This window comes from Doryrhamphus excisus, linkage group LG3 (assembly GCF_037039965.1).
Source record: "Doryrhamphus excisus strain RoL-2023G ecotype Guam linkage group LG3, RoL_Dexc_Guam_v1.1, whole genome shotgun sequence".
Lineage (NCBI taxonomy): Eukaryota > Metazoa > Chordata > Actinopteri > Syngnathiformes > Syngnathidae > Doryrhamphus > Doryrhamphus excisus.
Genome location: NC_136359.1, coordinates 11,014,961 through 11,036,232, shown reverse-complemented (window position 1 = coordinate 11,036,232; position 21,272 = coordinate 11,014,961). Strand labels below are relative to the sequence as shown.

The 21,272-nt window shown below is 40.0% G+C and overlaps 1 protein-coding gene across 6 annotated transcripts in view; it reads right to left on the bottom strand.

Moving 5' to 3' along the window:
* Positions 1-21,272, bottom strand: part of slc23a2 (solute carrier family 23 member 2) — a 38,944-nt gene that overhangs the window by 4,850 nt on the left and 12,822 nt on the right. For 2 of the 6 annotated variants that reach the window (XM_058069915.2, XM_058069918.2), the window contains exons 2-14: positions 17,324-17,372; positions 12,374-12,591; positions 6,577-6,672; positions 5,682-5,798; positions 5,348-5,505; positions 4,482-4,570; positions 4,328-4,395; positions 3,169-3,350; positions 2,689-2,809; positions 1,119-1,275; positions 783-930; positions 608-713; positions 62-329 (exon numbers count right to left, since the gene is read on the bottom strand). In XM_058069915.2, the coding sequence (XP_057925898.2) occupies positions 62-329; positions 608-713; positions 783-930; positions 1,119-1,275; positions 2,689-2,809; positions 3,169-3,350; positions 4,328-4,395; positions 4,482-4,570; positions 5,348-5,505; positions 5,682-5,798; positions 6,577-6,672; positions 12,374-12,591; positions 17,324-17,372 (1,777 nt within the window). Of the gene's footprint in view, positions 1-61; positions 330-607; positions 714-782; positions 931-1,118; positions 1,276-2,688; positions 2,810-3,168; positions 3,351-4,327; positions 4,396-4,481; positions 4,571-5,347; positions 5,506-5,681; positions 5,799-6,576; positions 6,673-12,373; positions 12,595-17,323; positions 17,373-21,272 lie in introns of all 6 variants that reach the window. The other 4 variants (XM_058069919.2, XM_058069922.2, XM_058069914.2 and 1 more) reach the window with 3 other exon arrangements.

Below are 21,272 nucleotides of genomic sequence, written 5' to 3'. Positions count from 1 at the left end.
CAGGCTTACTAAACAGTATATGCTAAAACAAAAAACTAAAAATAAGTTCTTCTCCACCCACCTGTGACCAGCGGGTTCTGTTTGAGGTAGCTGGGCAACATCAGACCAAAGAAGATGGAGAAGCCCAGAACAAAGAGGTTCCTGGAAGAGTTGAGATCCACAAACTGGAGGTTGGACAGCCCCACAGCTGTGATCATCCCGAACAAGGTGCAGAACAGTGCTCCCAGCACAGGGTCAGGCAGCGAGGCAAAGAGGGCGCTGAATTTACCCACAAGTCCCAGGAGCAGCATCATAGCCGCTCCGTACTGGATCACGCGTCTGCTGCCCACCTACAGAGATCAGGATTAGAAAGGCGGTTGAGATCCCCTTTTGCCAACATTTCAGTAAGAAAAGTAGCTATGGGCTGTCCTCAAAGTCGCTACATGACATATGATGTTGTAAAATGCTGGAGGAATAAAGTACTACCTCATAGGAGAGACCAAAAAAAAAAAAATCAATGATCATGGGAGGACTGAGGATCGAACCCGCAACCTTAACGTTGGGAGACGACCTCTCTACCACCTGAGCCCAATACAAGCAAAGTGTCACATTGAGGTGCAATAAATACCTTTGTTATTCCCAGAACACCTATGTTTGGACTGGAAGAGGTGGAACCATTTCCTGTCCCGAAAAGACCATCCAGCACACAGGAAACACCCTCGATAAATATCCCCCTATGGAGACAAACCAGTGAGGATGTACACAAATAAACTGGATTAAACGAGCTTGAGAGTAAAGCTTACCGATTGATGGCGTGGATGGGTGGCGGAGGGGCGCACGAGAGACGGGCGCAGGCGTAATAGTCGCCGATAGACTCGATGATGCTGGCAACCACCGCGCTCATCATGCCGATCACACCTGCAGCTGTCACAGTAGGGATCCCCCACTGGACTGAAAGGGTAAAAAGACCGTGTTGGGATTCCAATTCTTATTGCTACACAATGATTAGAAAATATGTGCATAAATAAACATTGACTCAGACTGATGTCTTTAACGTTTCTGCCATCTCTCACTGTCCTTGCTTTGCTCTGCAGGGCAGTGTAGGCCTCCGCTGGAAGTGATAAAAAGGAAACACTCACAGGGATATGGGATCTTGAACCAGGGTGCAGCTGAGAGGATCCCATGGCGTGAATCTGTGCGGGCGTAGTAGCCATATTTGTCTTTCACAGGTGGGAAGACGTCTGTCACCGTGAAGATGAAGCACAGCAGCCATGACACCAGGATGGCCATGATGATCTAGGTGTATGCCAAGTGGAGACAACCATCAAACATGACAATAGATGGTGGGGAATTGGGCTGCATCACACAGAGCCATGTTTCTAATACCTTGTCCATCACGCACAGCCAATATACTGTAGATACAGTGGTGTGAAAAAGTGCCCCGTTCCTGATTTGAGTTGGTTTTTGTATATTTGTCACATTAAATGTTTCAGATTATCAAACATCATCACCATAAGTCACACTACCACCACCATAGTTTACTGGTGGTATGATGTTCTTATTCTGAAATTCAGAATGACTTTTATGCCAGTTGTAATGGGACATACACCTTCAAAAAGTTCAACTTTTGTCTTATCAGACCACAGAGTATTTTCCTAAAGGTCTTGGGGGTCATCAAGATGTTTCCTGGCAAAATTGAGATGAAGCTTAATGATCTTTTTTGTTCGTCTTGGATGTCTGCCATGCAGGGCGTTTTTGCCCAGTGTCTTTCATATTGTGGAATCATGAACACTGACCTTAACTGAGGCAAGATGGGCTTCTTTGGATGTGTTTGTGAGATCTTTTGTGACCTCTTGGATGAGTCGTCGCTGTGCTCTTGGGGTCATTTTGGTTGACGGGACCCTCCTGGGACGGTTCACCACTGTTCCATGTTTTTGCCATTTGTGGATAATGGCTCTCACTGTAATTTGCTCGCATCCCAAAGCTTTAGAAATAGCTTTATAACTTTTTCCAGATGGATAGAACCCCTTTGTGTCCAGTTGTGTTGTCAATGACTGATATTTAGATTTTTTTTATGATGTGAACATCTGAAAACAAACTAATCAGGAAGGGACACTTTTTCACATTACTGTATGCATTATCTTTGCAAAAGTTATACGTTTTAAGCAAGTCTCATTTTGTATCAATCTAGAATGTACAAGTGTACCAAATGTTGTGGCCAGAGACAGTACCCTACTTACAACCTTCCAAGAAGCTGTCGTTATTTTGCAATTATTTTGCCATTTTTCTATAAACTTCTTAGTGCCTCTTTAAAATGTTAAAAATACACTGGAGTGGAAAATGACAAAATGTACGCATTACATTATTACATGTACAGCACGTTACAAACTGACGGCAAGATGATGGTGAGCATGGATTGCCGCAAAACGTCATATCACACTGAAGGCAGAAGAATTTTAATTAGCATGGTCTGTGTGTTGAAATGTTTATACATAAGTAGTTATCTAAGCAGTTGTTTTATGCCTCTCTGGCCAGCAGAGGGCAGAAAAAGCCTAATGTTCATTTCGCTGCATGGCGGCACAGTTGAGGAAAACCATTCCAACTCCCAACAGGAACAACAAACTATGTTTTACAATGGATACGTATAATCAGTAAGTCAATTAGAAAAGAGGTCAGAGGTCATTTATCAAGAGTTAAGGGTACACTTACTGGGAACATTTTAAACACTTGCAGCCTGTAGGTAGTCCAGCCTTTCTTTGCTTTGTAGACGGGCAATGGGAAGTGGACGTTTCTGGCATACTGGGAGAAGAGAAGCACCAAAAAAATAGTCCTGCGGACACAAACAATGATCCTGAGTTCAGAGTAAAAGTCATTTAAAGCTGCAGGTCAATAGCTCAGGTGGAATGTGTACACATTCAGGTGTACACTTGCCATACATGCATGATTGATTATAATGTTCTGATTTTATCAACAAGCTCATCCCAGCTGGTCTAAACATATTGCATTTCCCCTTGTTAAAAAGGCCCCACAGGCTACAAAGACAAATCAATTGTCTTAACTGCATGAGAAAGAGCAAGTCAGTGGTAATTACAAAGCCTATCATGTCCATGCGGCCCTGTGGCTATGACACAAAGAGCCATGATGACACAGCAGCGGCCTGAGCAAGACATCTTTCAAGTGTGAACTTACATTATAGCGATGCCCCAGTGTTTGCCCGCTCTCTCCCCTGCAGCCTGGAAACCAGAGAGGCCGATGAGGGCCACAGTGGGGGTGATGGTCAGAGGCCCAATATACTTCAGGAGGAGCCCAGGCAGACCCAGCGCCCCAATAAACACCTCCACCAGAGATGACACAATGATGGCCCCTTGGATCTGAACCAAAATGAAACAGGGTCAAACAGCTTTTCCTATTGTTAAATTAACATTAACAAAGTAACTGTCACAAGTGTCACAAGTGAGGTCACACTCGTGTATTGGAAGTGTGTAATCCAAAATCTATTGCTGTAGTTTAGACAGTTAAAAGTGATTTTGGTAAACCCTACTAGGAATTTGCCATTTAGTGTACCAGTACTCTTAAATGCTAATGTGCTTGTCCGCGTCCGTCTCAGACAGTGTGTGGCTACAAGAGGCACTATTCCATTCCAACCTACTTTTTACATATACATTGTAATAGATGCCATATATCACATACAACTGAATGTGAAAAAGCGCCTCTTCTTTCTAAGTTGGCGCAAATGAGTGAGGGAGATGCTAGATTTTTCTCACCTTTGGTGCTCCTAAAGTAAACAAGCTCTAGGGAAACATATTACTGTTACAACATGATTAAAATGTGTATTTTGCATAACAGGGGATCAAAAAGTGTATTTTGCATAGTAGGCTTTAATAATTAAATCTTTAATAAAAATACATCTCTACTCTAAGGGTTTTCTTAATGGGGTTGTCCTCATTTGTTTTCATCTTTTATCCTGCTGTTGCACATACAATGAGTCAATCCTTTCCTTCTAGCCTGATTCAATTTCACGTTCATTACACGGTAGAGAAAACTGTTACCCAATCAGCTGTGTACAGGCAGAAAAGGTTAATGTATATCAACAAGATCTGCGACCATGTGAAGTCACAAGGCTGCCGTTAGAAAACGTGTTATGAAGTGGCGTGCACTTGGCAACTCTTCAACCTTTGTTGAGTAAGCAGTTATCCAAGTAATGTTGAATAACATATTGCTGGAGGTCACATTTGGTCTACATATTAATATTATTTTCATTTCTAGTTTTGCTGGCCGTTTCGCTTCTAACCACTTCCCCAGCTTTCAAGTCTGTGTGTTTAATTTGTGTTGTCTTTTGTTGTCTCACTTCTCGTATCCTGGGATGCCAGATGTGCTCTGTGTGGAGGATCTCTGTGCCGTTTGTCCCCAGTATCTCTAAAGAAGGAACAAACAGGAATATGATAAGAATAATAGGTTATTATTGTAAACAGTCAATTCATCTGTACCGAAACAGGCCTTACCTGTGTTGTTACACTTCCATTTGTCCAGTGACAGAATGGCTCTGGATGGGGCGAGGAAAGCAAAAGCACTGGCCTGGAACAAAGGCAACCTGGGCACCCCAAAAAAAAAATCAATGTAAATATACTATATATACACACACAAAAGAATTGAGTCATCTCCATCTGAAATGGAAATGGGCTCTCAAGAAATGTCCTTGACCAATGATCGCATCAAATTCTCCTGAAATTTCGGGAGCTGAAAATTTGACTAAAATTACATGATCGACCATGGGAAAAATCTATTTTCCTTTTTTTAATTTTTATTTTTAAATAATGTGTTTAAATGGGAGGGCTTAGTGCGCAGGCCTCACAGCTAGGAGACCCGAGTTCAATTTGTTTGTCTATATGTGCCCTGTGATTGGCTGGCGACTAGTCCAGGGTGTATGATATGGGTTTATGATATGGTAGTGGTTGGTAGCCATGAAACTCTAACCTGTACTGTACTGTATAAGTTTGATTGATAAAGTAGTCATAGGGTAGTGTGGAGCCGGACAGAACACAAAACTGTTGAGATTGTCGTTGAATTGGATCATATTAGACTGTGATGGAGGCCAGGTAGTGTACAAACAGGTATTAAGGAAAAGAGCGTTCAACTGTTATTTGGGATTTTTGAAACCCTCACAGCGGATTATGCTGCTTCTATGCGCATCTGAGGATTAACGATCGTTACATAGGCAAGCACTCACTTAAAGACACTTTAGCATGACATGAAGAAGATGGGGGGAGGGGGGGGGGAAAGACATCACTGTTGAGAGCTTAAGAGTGGAAGAACAGGGTTTGAAGTGCATGTGGATGGATGTTTGAGTGTTTTGCGAGCGTGTGTGGACCTGCAGCCCAGTGTGGTCTGTAGGAGGGTGGTGATCCCCACGCAAAAGAAGATGGTCCCAATGAGTTGGCTGGTTGCCCACTGGTCGAAGCCAACACACATGGCTTCAGCGAGAAGGAATGGTACGGCTATGGTTCCACTGAAGCATGTTAGATAGTGCTGAAAAACACAATACAGGGCGTCAAGTTAACACTGTATGGTGAAAAAAAACATGTGTTTTTTACTGCAATGCAATGCAACCAGGATGCAACACCCCATTATACTCCCATAAAACAAATACTCATAAGACATAATATGATAAGCGTGATAGGTAAAAAGAAAGAACATGTATTTACCTGTAGCCCTAAAAACACACACAGGTACCAAGGCGGAGTGTCTTCTATAATATAAATCATGTCCATCCTCCTCGCATCCGCACTGTCTGAGCTGTCCAACGTCTCTGACATGGAGCTCTAAGCAAACACACACAAACACATAACATTCTATTGGCTTTTTCATATGCCAGTGCTTCTCAAATAGTGGGGCATTGAGGTGTCAGCAGGAGCGTGACATCATGACGATCTTTATTGATTTGGGCCAGCAACTCATAGAGTGGAATGTGCAGATAATTAATTTAATTAGGTCCTAAGTAGCATGGCGTGAAATGTGGCATATGCTTATATAGCCAAAGAGACACTGTATATTCTCTTTAAATGACATAGTTCACATCAATCATCAATTTATCATGTGACAAAAAGAAGTACCAGAGAGTTAAAAATAAAATACAATTTTATTACAATTGTAACATTAAAAGGTAAAGTTTGCGACCCCTACATGTAATTTCACGAGCACACACACACACACACACACACACACACTCCAATCAATCAACATTACGGACAGCGAGTCAACAATGCATAGGGTGCTTTGGTTGGAGGCCTTGATTCCGTGGAAAGATGCAGTATGGGGCAAACATATTATTTTGTCACATTTAATGTTGTAGGATACGAAACCTGGGGCAAGATTTTGAGACCGAATCAAAAAGTGGGGCATTCAAGAACCAAAGTTCTACTGTATTATGTGACTGTGTCTTTAAATGTCAAAAATATGTTTTTCGTGTTTAACTGTCCTGACTAAGCAGTGACTAAGTTCCAACACCTTAAGAGCTTGCAACATGTGGGGTGAGTCAGCATTTTTACATGTGACTGACAATCATCATGATGACATTCGAGGTAAACACAATCCGGTCACCTTTTCCACTCCCTGATCTTTAGCGTAGATGGCCATCAGCTCTGTGTTCTCTGTATCCTGGTCTCCATTGGCTCCACCCACTCCATTTACCACCACCTGCCCACACAAAATGATGTTTGACATTTAAAAATTTTGCAAAAAAATCCTGATTACAGTTTGCTGGGTTGTACATATGTATGACGTTTCAATGTTTTGTACTCTTTTGGTGCATATGTCTGCTACAGAATTTTTATTTTCAATCACGATCACTTAAAGTGGTTATGACACAAAAAAATCTTATTTTTGGCGTGAATAACAGCAATGAAAAATGTTGACAAATGGTGCCCTTTTTTTTTTTACATTTTTCATCACTAAAACAACAAGCTGGTCGTAGACTGGAGAAGGACCTATGCATGGAAAACAGTATTTTCATATTGTCATGGTGCAGTTTTTGTTAATGTTCTGGATGTACGTGTGTGGAAATATTAGTCGATGACAACACAACTGAACACAAAATGCGTTTTTTTTAAATTAGCCACATCAGATGCACATTTCAAGGACAGTTTAGATCAGGGGCCTCAAACACACGGCCCGCCAGGTTACAGACGCTAGTTTGAGGCCCCCGCCTTGATATGAAAGTTTAATTTGCTTAATTTGTTTTTTGATTTGCTTATTTATTTTTCCATCTTATTTTGTGTTGAAAAATAAAAATTAACATTAAACATTTATTTAATAATAAAAATTTCTTAATTTGTTTCATTTGTTTTTTGATTGCTTATTTATTTTTCCATCTTATTTGTCAAAAAATAAAAATTAACATTCAACATTTATTTAATAATTTAATAATAAATAAAAATGTATTTGTTTCCCTTGTTTCATTTGTTTTTTGATTTGCTTATTTATTTTTCCATCTTATTTTGTGTCGAAAAAATTTTTACATTATACATTTATTTAATAATTTAATAATAAATAAAAATTAATTTATAATAATTTATTATAATTTAATGTTTTATCAGAGCTTTTGCAAAGAACCAAAGCACTGAAAAATTGGAGGGTATAGCAGAAGCATTGAAGACTATTATATTATATATATATTTATTAATATTTAATATTCAATATAACCCCGCCTCTCGCCCAAAGACAGCTGGGATAGGCTCCAGCACCCCCGTGACCCTCGTGAGGAAAAGCGGTAGAAAATGAATGAATGAATATTTAATATAATTCATATTTTTTATTATATATATATATATATATACACACACACACACACACACACACACATATATATATATGTGTATATATACACGTATTTTTTTTTTTTAACCTGATGCAGCCCAGCCTCACCCAGACCCCAGCTCCAGTGGCCCCCAGGTAAATTGAGTTTGAGACTCCTGGTTTAGATAATGTGTCTCAAATGAAACTTTGGGACTGTATTATTACACATGAAAGGTACTTCTACTATCAGCTACTTTATCTTTCCTCAACCCAGACTGGGAATTGTGAGTGAAAACACATCAGAATAAGTTTGACCGTAGAAAAGCAAAATGAATTTTTTTCTACCAGATATAGTCTAGGAATCTTATCAAATACGTCTTTCACCTTGTATCATGCAGTTTCTGCATAGATCTGTCAGTGTCAATCACTGCCTGTCAAACAACATACTGGTTGTCAGATGCTCAGTATTTGCCAACAAATGGAGGCAGCTCTGACTTGCGAAATTGATATAGTGCCAGCCGACAGCGCTTATTCTGTAAATGTCTACAATCTACTGATAATTACTCATCACAACACTATATCAGTGAATGTTATTATTGTGAATGTTTCAACTTCTTTGCTTTGCTCAAAAAAATGCTCAGGGGTGTTTGATAATCACAACTTCACTTGACTCCATTTATAGTTGTTCGCTGTTGGGTGGCAGCAATAAATATTTTGGTGCCATGGTGCCATTTCTACTCTATCTAGTACAGTGCATCTATCTATCTATTATCCAGCTACATGTCTACCAATCTATCTATCTACCTAACACCTCATCTAACACTGGATGGTGTCAGAATTATTATTATATTACAGACATGAGCACGTGAGACACTTCCCCTAAGTGTTATTGCTAGACATGCATATGTTGACCACATTTAAGTAAATAAGTGGAAGCTTTGGTATCACAAACATCTCTTCACAATCCCACAAGACAACCAAGGAGGAAACTAAAAATCAGTCACATTTCCTTCCCCTTTGTGATTTTGTGCGCACCAGCAGGACATGAAAGCAGACAGGATTCACGGCCACTTTTGTAACGTAATCACGAAAGGGCACTGGAATAGCGAAATGCCGGGTCAGGCTTTGGAGGGAAGGATGTCTGAAGCTTATATCGGCTACTTTTTTTTGTACAATGCAAAAATGTCACATTCCGTAATACTTGAGGTTAGAATCAGTTTACCATTAATGTCATACTTAAAGTTGAGCTCTAAAGATTGTGAATGAAGTTGTTTTGTGTGTGTTTTGTTGATTGAGTCACAAAAAATTGCTATTACTTTTTATCATTTCTCTTAGGCTAAGTTCACACTGCAGGGTATGAGATGCCGAAGTCAGATTTTTTTAATGTGGTTGTTCATACCACCAAATAAATGTGACTTGTCGATGTGAACGTACCGCGCCCGGGATGAGACGGTCGGACCAGGAGTCAATATTTTCTCAAACAGCAGATTAAGAAGAACGAGAAGAAGAATTTCAGCTAGAGCAGTATGTTCTGTTGTATTTGTTCCGAGAAGTGTGTGTGTGTGTGTGTGTGTGTGTGTGTGGCAGTAACCTTAAGCCGCTTCACTGACAGCTATGAAAAAATATGTAAAGAAGAGCTTTGCCAACATCGGTGAGTATCTTTATGAAACTTTCAGTAAGCACAGCATTACTGTCATTCAAAGACGTACAGGTCGGATATATGCAACCTGTCTGTTCATACTGCAGTCATACCGGATCAATAACCACATACGAATGAGGCCTGAGTCGCATTTGAAAAAATCTGAATTGTGCTGTTCACACTAACATGAACCGTACACATGAACATATAAATACAAATATCAGCAGCCTGAACATGGCTTAATATTTTGGAAAACACCCTTGTTAATACTTGAGTGTGTTACTTTGCCTCTATCATTTTTGCCAATAAAAAATCATTATGAAGTGCTTTGAGCCATTGGTAATGCAGAACATATCTTATATGTGTAAGCACATAGCTTAATATGGTGGACAACACCCTTGTTAATACTTGACTGTGTTACTTTGCCTCTATCATTTTTGCTAATAAAAAATAATTCCGAAATGCTTTGAGGCATCGGTCATGCAGAACATATCGTATATGTGCAAGCACATAGCTTAATATGGTGGACAACACCCTTGTTAATACTTGGGTGTGTTACTTTGCCTTTGATCCATCCAGCCATCCATGGATGGATGGATGAGTGGATGGATAGGATGTCCTTTGAGCGGTTGGTCATGCAGGTCAATATTAAATCCATGCTCCCTCCCATGATCTGCTTCAGTTTGCACATACAGTGGGGCAAAAAAGTATTTAGTCAGCCACCAATTGTGCAAGTTCTCCCACTTAAAAAGATGAGAGAGGCCTGTAATTTTCATCATAGGTACGCTTCAACTATGAGAGACAAAATGAGAAAAAAAAATCCAGATAATCACATTGTTTGATTTTTAAAGAATTTATTTGCAAATCATGGTGGAAAATAAGTATTTGGTCACCTACAAACAAGCAAGATTTGTGGCTCTCACAGACCTGTAAGTTCTTCTTTAAGAAGCTCCTCTGTCCTCCACTCGTTACCTGTATTGATGGCACCTGTTTGAACTGGTTATCAGTATAAAAGACACCTGTCCACAACCTCAGACAGTCACACTCCAAACTCCACTATGGCCAAGACCAAAGAGCTGTCAAAGGACATCAGAAACAAAATTGTAGACCTGCACCAGGCTGGGAAGACTGAATCTGCAATAGTTAAGCAGCTTGGTGTGAAGAAATCAACTGTGGGAGCAATTGTGAGAAAATGGAAGACCTACAAGACCACCGATAATCTCCCTCGATCTGGGGCTCCACGCAAGATCTCACCCCGTGGGGTCAAAATGATAACAAGAACGGTGAGCAAAAATCCCAGAACCACACGGGGGGACCTAGTGAAAGACCTGCAGAGAGCTGGGACCATATTAACGAAGGCTACCATAAGTAACACACTCCGCCGCCAGGGACTCAAATCCTGCAGTGCCAGACGTGTCCCCCTGCTGAAGCCAGTACATGTCCAAGCCCGTCTGAAGTTTGCTAGAAAGCATTTGGATGATCCAGAAGAGGATTGGGAGAATGTAATATGGTCAGATGAAACCAAAATAGAACTTTTTGGTATCAACTCAACTCGTCGTGTTTGGAGGAGAAAGAATGCTGAGTTGCATCCAAACAACACCACACCTACTGTGAAGCATGGGGGTGGAAACATCATGCTCTGGGGCTGTTTTTCTGCAAAGGGACCAGGACAACTGATCCGTGTAAATGGGAGAATGAATGGGGCCATGTATCGTGAGATTCTGAATGAAAACCTTCTTCCATCAGCAAGGGCACTGAAGATGAAACGTGGCTGGGTCTTTCAGCATGACAACGATCCCAAACACACCGCCCGGGCAACGAAGGAGTGGCTTCATAAGAAGCATTTCAAGGTCCTGGAGTGGCCTAACCAGTCTCCAGATCTCAACCCCATAGAAAATCTTTGGAGGGAGTTGAAAATCCGTGTTGCCCAGCGACAGCCCCTAAACATCACTGCTCTAGAGGCGATCTGCATGGAGGAATGGGCCAAAATACCTACAACAGTGTGTGAAAATCTTGTGAAGAGTTACAGAAAACGTTTGATCTCTGTCATTGCCAACAAAGGGTATATCACAAAGTATTGAGATGAACTTTTGTTTTTGACCAAATACTTATTTTCCACCATGATTTGCAAATAAATTCTTTAAAAATCAAACAATATGATTATCTGGATTTTTTTTTCTCATTTTGTCTCTCATAGTTGAAGCGTACCTATGATGAAAATTACAGGCCTCTCTCATCTTTTTAAGTGGGAGAACTTGCACAATTGGTGGCTGACTAAATACTTTTTTGCCCCACTGTAGGTCAAACAGGTCCACTGAGAATCCATCACAGTGACCCTCCACCCAAGTATCACCCACCGGGACTTAAAGGACTCACATGGACTTGAGGTTAGCATTTAACACAATCATTCCCCAGCATATCAACAATCTTGTCTTTGGTCTGAGGAAGCCAAAGAAATCATTGTGGACTTTAGGAAAATACCCCCGGAGCACAACAGCACTGATCCTCGATGGCACTGCTATGGAGAGGGTGAGCAGCACCAGATTCCCGAAGGTACACATTTGAAGGTCCAAAAACACCACATTGCAGGCAAACAAGATCCCAAAACACCTCAAATTCCTCTGCAAACTGAATTGAGAAAGTGCTCCTTCTATTGTGGCAGCCCTCTCACTGCCACTTAAGCCGTCTGCCTTCAGGAATAAGGTACCAGACCCTCAGGAAGCTGAACTCTTCCCACTACTTACACCCTCTACCCCTGGACAGGAAGACACCCACTTAACAACAACAACTACTTCTGATATTTTTACACAAAGATATATGGTTTTTCACTATAGACTTTGTGCAGTATCTTTTTTTTTTTTTTTGGTACCATCAAGTTTTTAGTCCGTTTTAGTGCATCTTTATTCTCTGTAGGTCTTTCATGGGTGGAAAATTCATCTGAATCTTGAAAACACATGCATGTACCGGAATGGGGTAGAAGTCCGCTCCGTGTTTGCTCTCCTCTTCATATTTCCCTCCCTCGCTCCCGCTGTCCATTGACTTGGAGGAGGTGTTCTTGCCCACGCCCATGTTTGTATCACCAGAGTCCACCCACTCTTCCTCCTTCCCGCCTTTGTCTCGCTCCGGCGTCAACACTGCAGATGAGTCCTTCAGTCTGATTACATCATCCAAAGACGTCTTATCTGCTTGGAAAAAAACAAGACAGAGGATAAATGGGATTAATATCAGGATTAAATGAATTCAAGTTCACATCAGATGCTCCAAAGTTGTTTATTTTCCCTCCTCCCTACAATCATAGTTTACACTGGTCTACAAGCAAAATGTTTCCGGCACAAAAGTAGTTTGTTAGTTTTCTTGGTTTAGGTCACTAATAAAGAAAAAGTGAGAAGAAGTCAAAATAAGAAATTTATGCAAAATGAGGCAAAAACAGTAGTTTATCAGAACGTAGTGGTGTCTACAAGCAACCAGATTTATCTAAAAGCCTGTCTGCATATTCCAATTCATTCATTTTAATATGTCTACAGTTTTGACATAAAATATTTTGTTTTTATTTACAGAAATCCATCTCTTGGAAGTGGACCAAAGGTACGCATGTAGACAAATTTCATGAACGATGGGAGAACCTCACTTTTGCATCAGAGTTTCTTGGAGACGACAAAGCAGATAATTATAAGCAGCTGGTGGCAAACATCCTAAAGTCCTACAACGAATTGAACTGTGGAGAAGTGAGCGGTGAGCACGGGGATTCCACCAGCACATAACAGCAACGGAGAAATGATATCAGGGAAAGTGGAATCCATCTATGCGTGCTCACTACTGTTAGAATGTAGTCTGGGATGATGACCCTGCTGCTGAGTATAAAAGACAAGCCAAAAAGTACCGTTCAGATAGTGAAAAGGGGAACTTTGTTGATTTACGTGATACTTTAGCTGTTTTTTCATAAGATATAGAATCACCTGATGTCTTAAAGAATGTCTCTTATAATATTTCTTGACAGATAAAGAAGTGCCACTTAAACCTTTTCAAAATAATTATTATTTTTAAGCAGAAATTCGTAAATATATTGTATAAACAGATTTGTATAAACAATATCATTGAATATATTGAATATCATATATTGAATCAGCTAACCAGCATAGTTAATCAACTGATTTCAGTTCATCTCATCAAAATAAATGAGATTTACCCACTTTTGTATATCTCAGAAGCAGATCAAATCCAAAATTTGTAGACCAGTGTTATAAAATAGAACGGCAACCAGCATTTTTGCTGTTCTACAGCGGCTGTACAAACAGTCCAATCCAAAACAGCTGTTGGAATTCTGAACTACTCATCAATAATTCAAGTATAGCAGAAAATTAGTTGTCCGTGGAGGTAGCAGGAGAGAGGAGATAGAGAGAGAGCGAGGATGCAGAGAGCGTTCAAAGTTAAGGAAGACAAATGAAACAACATGCATAACAGTACGAGTGTGAGATTGAAATCCTAAAAAAACAGTAGGTAGTCTGTCTTCATTCTGGTGTCACGGCAACTTTTGTTTGTGTAAAACGAGGCCTTAAGGTCTGCCACGTCCCTTCGTCAATACTGGTATTCAAGCGCCAGAGTCGTTGACAGGATTCATTAATAAAAGGCTCCAGTGCCAGAATTGTCACGCTACCACTCTTCCAAAAGTATGTAAATATATATTTTTATTTAAATCGAGTCCCATCATTTAGACTGCTCAGAATGCAGAACTGGTAGCTTTCCAAAAAGCATTATGATAGATTGTTTGGTCTGCTAATCAGCCAGACAGTAATAAAAATAACAGTAAACCAATGCCCAACTGGTCCAAACACAAAGCTAGTAAAGTTAAGTTATTTTAGCTATATGTAAAAAAAACAAAAAACAAAAAAAACAAGAAAATCTAGTTTCTTGTTAGAGTGGAAAATATGTGAGACACAGCAGAAAATTCCAGAAAACATGATATTCATAAAAAATGTGGAAATGAAACAGGAAGTAATCTGCCCGGTGCACTTTGCTGCACTGCACTGCACTGTTTTGGATGTCAGACCTACAAAGAACTTGCAATGATATCAAAAACTGTAATTGAGTTATCTTTCAATGTTTCAAAAAATCTTTTGTATTTTTGTGCGAGAGGCACAAAGAGGTGATGATGTGACTCCACAATAGCAGAGAGCACAATTGTTGCAGTTTTAAGCCGAAAAATTCAAACGAAGGATTGAATTTTTGAGAAAAATCTGAAATGTTAATGCCAGTTTGAGAAAAAGTTTAAAAAACGCATGATGAGGGGTTTTACAGTCTTAAAAAAAATAAAGCTGGCTACTTTGTGGATATCACCATTTGTGGGTTATTTTTGGAAGCTATTATATATATATATATATATATATATATATATATATATATACAGTGAAGAAAATAAGTATTTGAACACCCTGCTATTTTGCTATTTTTCCCACTTAGAAATCATGGAGGGGTCTGAAATTTTCATCGTAGGTGCATGTCCACTGTGAGAGAGATAAACTAAAAAGAAAAATCCAGAAATCACAATGCATGATTTTTTAACAATTTATTTGTGTGATACAGCTGCAAATAAGTATTTGAACACCTGTGTATCATCTAGAATTCTGACCCTGAAAGACCTGTTAGTCTGCCCATTAGAAGTCCACCTGCACTCCATGTATCATCCTGAATCAGATGCACCTGTTTGAGGTCGTTAGCTGCATAAAGACACCTGTCCACCCCATACAATCAGTAAGACTTTAACTTGTAACATGGCGAAGACCAAAGAGCTGTCCAAAGACACCAGAGACAAAATTGTACACCTCCACAAGGCTGGAAAGGGCTACGGAGCAATTACCAAGCAGCTTGGTGAAAAAAGGTCCACTGTTGGAGCTATCATTAGAAAATGGAAGAAGCTAAACATGACGGTCAATCTCAATCGGAGTGGAGCCCCATGCAAGATATCACCTCGTGGGGTCTCAATGATTCTAAGAAAGGTGAGGAATCAGCCCAGAACTACACGACAGGACTTGGTCAATGACCTGAAAAGAGCTGGGACCACCGTTTCCAAGGTTACTGTAGGTAATACACTAAGACGTCATGATGTGAAATCATGCATGGCACGAAAGGTTCCCCTGCTTAAACCAGCACATGTCAAGGCCCGTCTTAAGTTTGCATATGACCATTTGGATGATACAGAGGAGTCATGGGAGAAAGTTTTATGGTCAGATGAGACCAAAATAGAACTTTTTGGTCATAATTCCAATAAGCGTGTTTGGAGGAAGAAGAATGAAGAGTACAATCCGAAGAACACCATCCCTACTGTGAAGCATGGGGGTGGTAGCATCATGCTTTGGGGGTGTTTTTCTGCACATGGGACAGGACGAGTGCACTGCATTAAAGAGAGGATGACTGGGGCCGTGTATTGTGAGATTTTGGGGAACAACCTCCTTCCCTCTGTCAGAGCATTGAAGATGGGTCGTGGCTGGGTCTTCCAACACGACAACGACCCGAAGCACACAGCCAGGAAAACCAAGGAGTGGCTCCGTAAGAAGCATATCAAGGTTCTAGCATGGCCCAGCCAGTCTCCAGACCTGAACCCAATCGAAAATCTTTGGAGGGAGCTCAAACTCCGTGTTTCTCAGCGACAGCCCAGAAACCTGACTGATCTAGAGAAGATCTGTGTGGAGGAGTGGGCCAAGATCCCTCCTGCAGTGTGTGCAAACCTGGTGAAAAACTACAGGAAACGTTTGACCTCTGTAATAGCAAACAAAGGCTACTGTACCAAATATTAACATTCATTTTCTCAGGTGTTCAAATACTTATTTGCAGCTGTATCACACAAATAAATTGTTAAAAAATCATGCATTGTGATTTCTGGATTTTTCTTTTTAGTTTATCTCTCTCACAGTGGACATGCACCTACGATGAAAATTTCAGACCCCTCCATGATTTCTAAGTGGGAGAAATAGCAAAATAGCAGGGTGTTCAAATACTTATTTTCTTCACTGTATATATATAATTGGACACATGATTTAGTCATAACAAAATTGATTAGTGAATGGTTATTATTAGGTAATGCCTGGTGTAAAGTATTTTAGAGCCAACAATGCTGAAATTAACAGGGTGTCCATGTGATTTATAGGAACAGCCAACCTATGGAAAAAAAAAGTGTGACTCAGTCTGGAAAATACAGTGTCTATATATATATATATATATATATATATATATATATATATATTTCCATAGGTTGGCTGTTCCTGCGACTTATACTCCAGAGCAACTTATAAATTAAAAAACTGTTTATGTGACATAAACACTGGACACCTTTTCTGTTCATGTTTATTTTTCATGTAGCTGAATAACCATTGTGTTAGCATATCTTACACCTATTCAGCCTGTTCTCTATTTTTTATTGTTAAAACTTGCCTTCCAGGAGGATGTAATGTCTGTTTTGGTCAAGTAGTTTGTAAAATAAATTACCCGCAAAAAATGCGACTTATACTCCAGTGCGACTTATGTATGTTTTTTTTTTCTCCATAATTATGCATTTTTGGCCTTGTGCGATTTATACTCCGGAGCAACTTATAGTCCAGAAAATAAGGTATACTATAAAATGCAAGAACTAAAAATCTTTTCATACAGTTTTTCACATATGTTTGTTATTTTCAGTTATTTTAATACCTAAGTGGACAAACCACCAAAACCAATACAATATTTTGTGTTTATAGGGGATGGAAAGTAGCGGAGGCCCCATGCTATTTATGCTTAATAAAAAGAGGCTCCCTGTCTCACACTTAATTTTAACTTTTTATTTTTGTGACGGGTACCAAATTTCCCCACCCCACTTAATTTAAAGATTTCCCTAAACCAGTCCCTCTGTTTTGCAGTGTGAAAATGTTGGGATAGGTGAAATACCTAGTTGACACATCCCATCACTCCTGTCAATCTGGACGGCTGGGAGCATCTGTGTGGGGGGCAAGACAGGGAGAGAGAGAGCGAAAGAGAGCAAGAGAGAGAGAGAGAGAGAGATAAGTGGAGGAAAAAGAGTGAAAACAGAAGGAGAGTGAAGCAAAAGGGATGGGTCAAAGACGGGAAGGAGCAGGGAGGTGAGACACAAGTTAATTGGACACATGATTTATTCATAACAAAATTGATTAGTGAATGGTTATTATTAGGTAATGCCTGGTGTACAGTATTTTAGAGCCAACAATGCTGAAATTAACAGGGTGTCCATGTGATTCATTTTTTTTGCAAAGTAAATGGAAAAAAAGGCCAGCAGAAAAGAAAAGTTGCATGTACAACTTTTGCATATAGAGGTGAAACAGAGATGAGTGACTGGATGTTAACTGAAAATCTGTTGTAAGCAAGCAGAATGTTTTCAAGGTTGTACAATTCAGAAACCTACCAAAACTTTCGCCAAAGAACGCCTCAAAAGTCTGTCTTTCGATGCTTCTTTTTTGCTATTCTTATTCCAAAAGATGATGAAAAGAGAGAGAAAATAATAAGAGGAGGGTTTTAACAATGGTGAGTATGTGGACTTGTATGTTTTAGAGTGGGTCAATTTCTTTTTACACCTTAAAAAAATGATTTAACGCTGATTTGGAGTGCAGTATAAAGTGGAAAGGAAAGCATAGCTCTTTTTGACCACATGGCCATTTACTGTATTAACAATGGGACCTTGGTTAGCATCCGCCCTGTTTAGCATGCTTTTTTGTTAACATAGTAAAAAAATTAGTTTTTTCAAGCAAATATTCAGCTTTAACATAACTATTTCAAATGGTTGAAGCTTGAAAATGGTTAAGAAATAAATGTATACTGTAAATAAGAATCAGTATGACCCAACGTTTGTGATGGGAGTAAATTCACTCACCATTTGCATATTATCCCAATCAATCAAAATGTCTGATCCACTTCCTCATCGCCCACATAAACACAAATAATAATTTACAGCAGGATCATGAACACCACTGCTGCTTTCTACACTATTCCTTCTGTGTATTCTCCCGTGACTGTCGATATTTCTGGGTTTTTTGTACACATTCCTGCTACCCTCACCATAGTGGTGTTTTGACCACCTGTGCAACGTACATTGTCATTTAAAATAAACCTGTGAATCATTTGGGATGTCCCATCCTGCAACCCCAATAGTGAAGCTCCAAAATACGCTGTGTCATCTCAAAAAGAAGGCTAAAATCATCACACAGGAACTGAACAATCAAAAGGTAGATACATCTGTACGGTCAAACACAATCTGTACCGTCTTCTTACTGCTATTGCCCAAAATTGGTTCTGTTGCTGCTAGGGGTGTCGCGAGTGTAGTGTAGGTAACCCATGGAACTCTCCGTACCTCTGTATTTGGATTTCAACACCAGTTTTTCTGTGTTGAAAGAGAAGACTATGTACAAATCTGTTTTTCCTCTCTAAACTTAGTGGGTGCGGCTTAGCCCCCAAAAATAACACTTCAATGAAGTGAAATCCACTATTACTCAGCTTATTCCACTCCTTTTTATTGTGACTCATAGGAATAATCCCTTCACAATGCCACTACAGTAGATAACAAAAGCTTCAAACGTATGTTGTTTTAATGCCTGATGGGTAGATTGCATGCAGCACAGGAGGAGCACGCCACAGTCTAGTTGCCTGACAGCATCCTAACAGCCTCTGGTTGTGTGAGGCTCTGGCGAGTCATGTATAAACACCGCTAATCCAGTTCCGCCTGATAGGCAGAATCACTTTCAACGTTGTCTGTGTGATGACGTGGCAGCTGACAGATAATTCATCCATGCACAAGAGGAGTATGAGGAAAACATGGGGAGACCAAAATAGAACTGAACGTGGGCATATATCTGAGATGGCACTCATTGATTAAAGGTTATTAAATCGCCCATAAACGTCTCAAAGACAGTTAAGCAAGGACAATGACTAAACAAGGGTGTGGTGGTAATTTGACATGACAGGCTGGCACACGTCTCTACCTGGATGTGTAACCATGGCAAAGGGACGCTGAAGCATGACGAAGGACTTCACAAAAATGTGTTGGGTAAGTGGCGCTGTTAAACAGCCTGACATCTTTAGAAGGATGCTCTACAAGCTCTGCCTTAGATAACAAAGAAAAATATTCCACCAAACTGCACAAAATGATGTAGGTCAGTGTTGAATACTACTATGTATTGGGTTTCCATAGTTAGCAGCTGCCCAAGTCAACGCGTTGACATTGTTGACATCTTCTCACATAGAGTACAGGCCAACACAAATACCTGTTGTAGTCTTTTCACTACGCAATGATGTTAATATAAGTGGATAAGGAAATTATGGAGTGGTACATATTCATACACACAAGTCTTAAATATAATCACATGGCTATCAGTTCAAACACAATCGCAACGCACGTCCATGTTTGTGTGGGTGGGTGGTTGGGTGGGTACTTGACATCAAGTCAAGAGTCCATGTGAAGGCATCGTATTTCACAATGAGGAGGGAGACAAAGGGCCGCAAGGCCATGATGAGCTCCCTGACAGTTGAGCAGAGATAAAATATCTCACACACATTTTATTTAAAGGACAACTTTAGCTGTCGATTCTAGTATCCTTCAACCCTGCTGTCCCAACCTTTCTGAGCTCATGGAACCGAAACACTAAACGAGGGGGTAGAGGGTTGGATGTTATAGTAATGTAATGCTACAGAAGCTTGCTAAAACAAGAAACTTGCAGAAGAAAAAAAATGAAGAAAATGAATACTGACTCACCATTTGTACCATAGTAGCATAGTCGTTTGCTGTGACAGGTGCAGCGTGTTTTTACCAGACTGAACCATGGAATGGCAACAACGTCTTCAATGCCATTGTGAAAAGTTCTGGGTGGTTACTTTTCATTTTAATCCAAAGAGATGAAAAAAACAACCCCTCCCCACATAACAAACACACAAGTGGTTTGGCTCATTATCATGGAAGCGACAAGCACGAGCAAGGTGAACTTTGTAGAATTTTTTTCAAAATTAAATATTCACCCTTGTTTCCAAAATGTAAATGCATTTACATCAAATTTGATGTAACTTTTTTTACAAAACATGTCTTTTTTTAAAATCATTCTTTCTGGAAGACATTGCATCTGACTGGCAGTATTCAAGTGGACTTAAAGGGGCACACACTCACAAGACAATTGGCACTACGCTTGGGCGCGGTTGACGCGTAAAGTCCAGTTGGTTGCACCAGGTGGTCACGGCATGAGCACACGCACCTTCAGGGCGATCCAACACCATCCATCACCACTCCATCTCACAGCACCCTCTCCCTACCTCTGGACATTGGGGAGAAAGTCTCACTCTGCAACCAAACTCAAGAACTCCTTACCACTCCACGTCCGTAATATTGACTCGCTTTACATCTTCAAATCCAGACTCCAAACTCTGTTCAAGATTACAGACTCCCACTAACTCCTTCTATATTGTGTTTCATTTGTTTATTTTATCCATTGTTTTCATCTGTATATTGTTATAGGTGCACTTGAAATGCATTATTGTTACTAAAACACACAACATTAATAATTATTATTCTAAATTACAGGTAATTATTCTAAAATCTACAGGTAATAAACAGGGGAAACCGGTAACTTATCAAACATATCTTTGGTTTAGTCTGCAGTTGGCAGTTAGCATGTTGTCAGTCAAGCAACAGGTCTTCGTTACACAAGAAATTGGTGTAGTAAGGACAGACAACTAGATTACTTCATTTATTCATTTTCTACCGCTTATCCTCACGAGGGTCGGAGGGGTGCTGGAGCCTATCCCAGCTGTCTTCGGGCAAGAGGCGGGGTACACCCTGGACTGGTTGCCAGCCAATCACAGGGGACATTCATTCATTCATTCA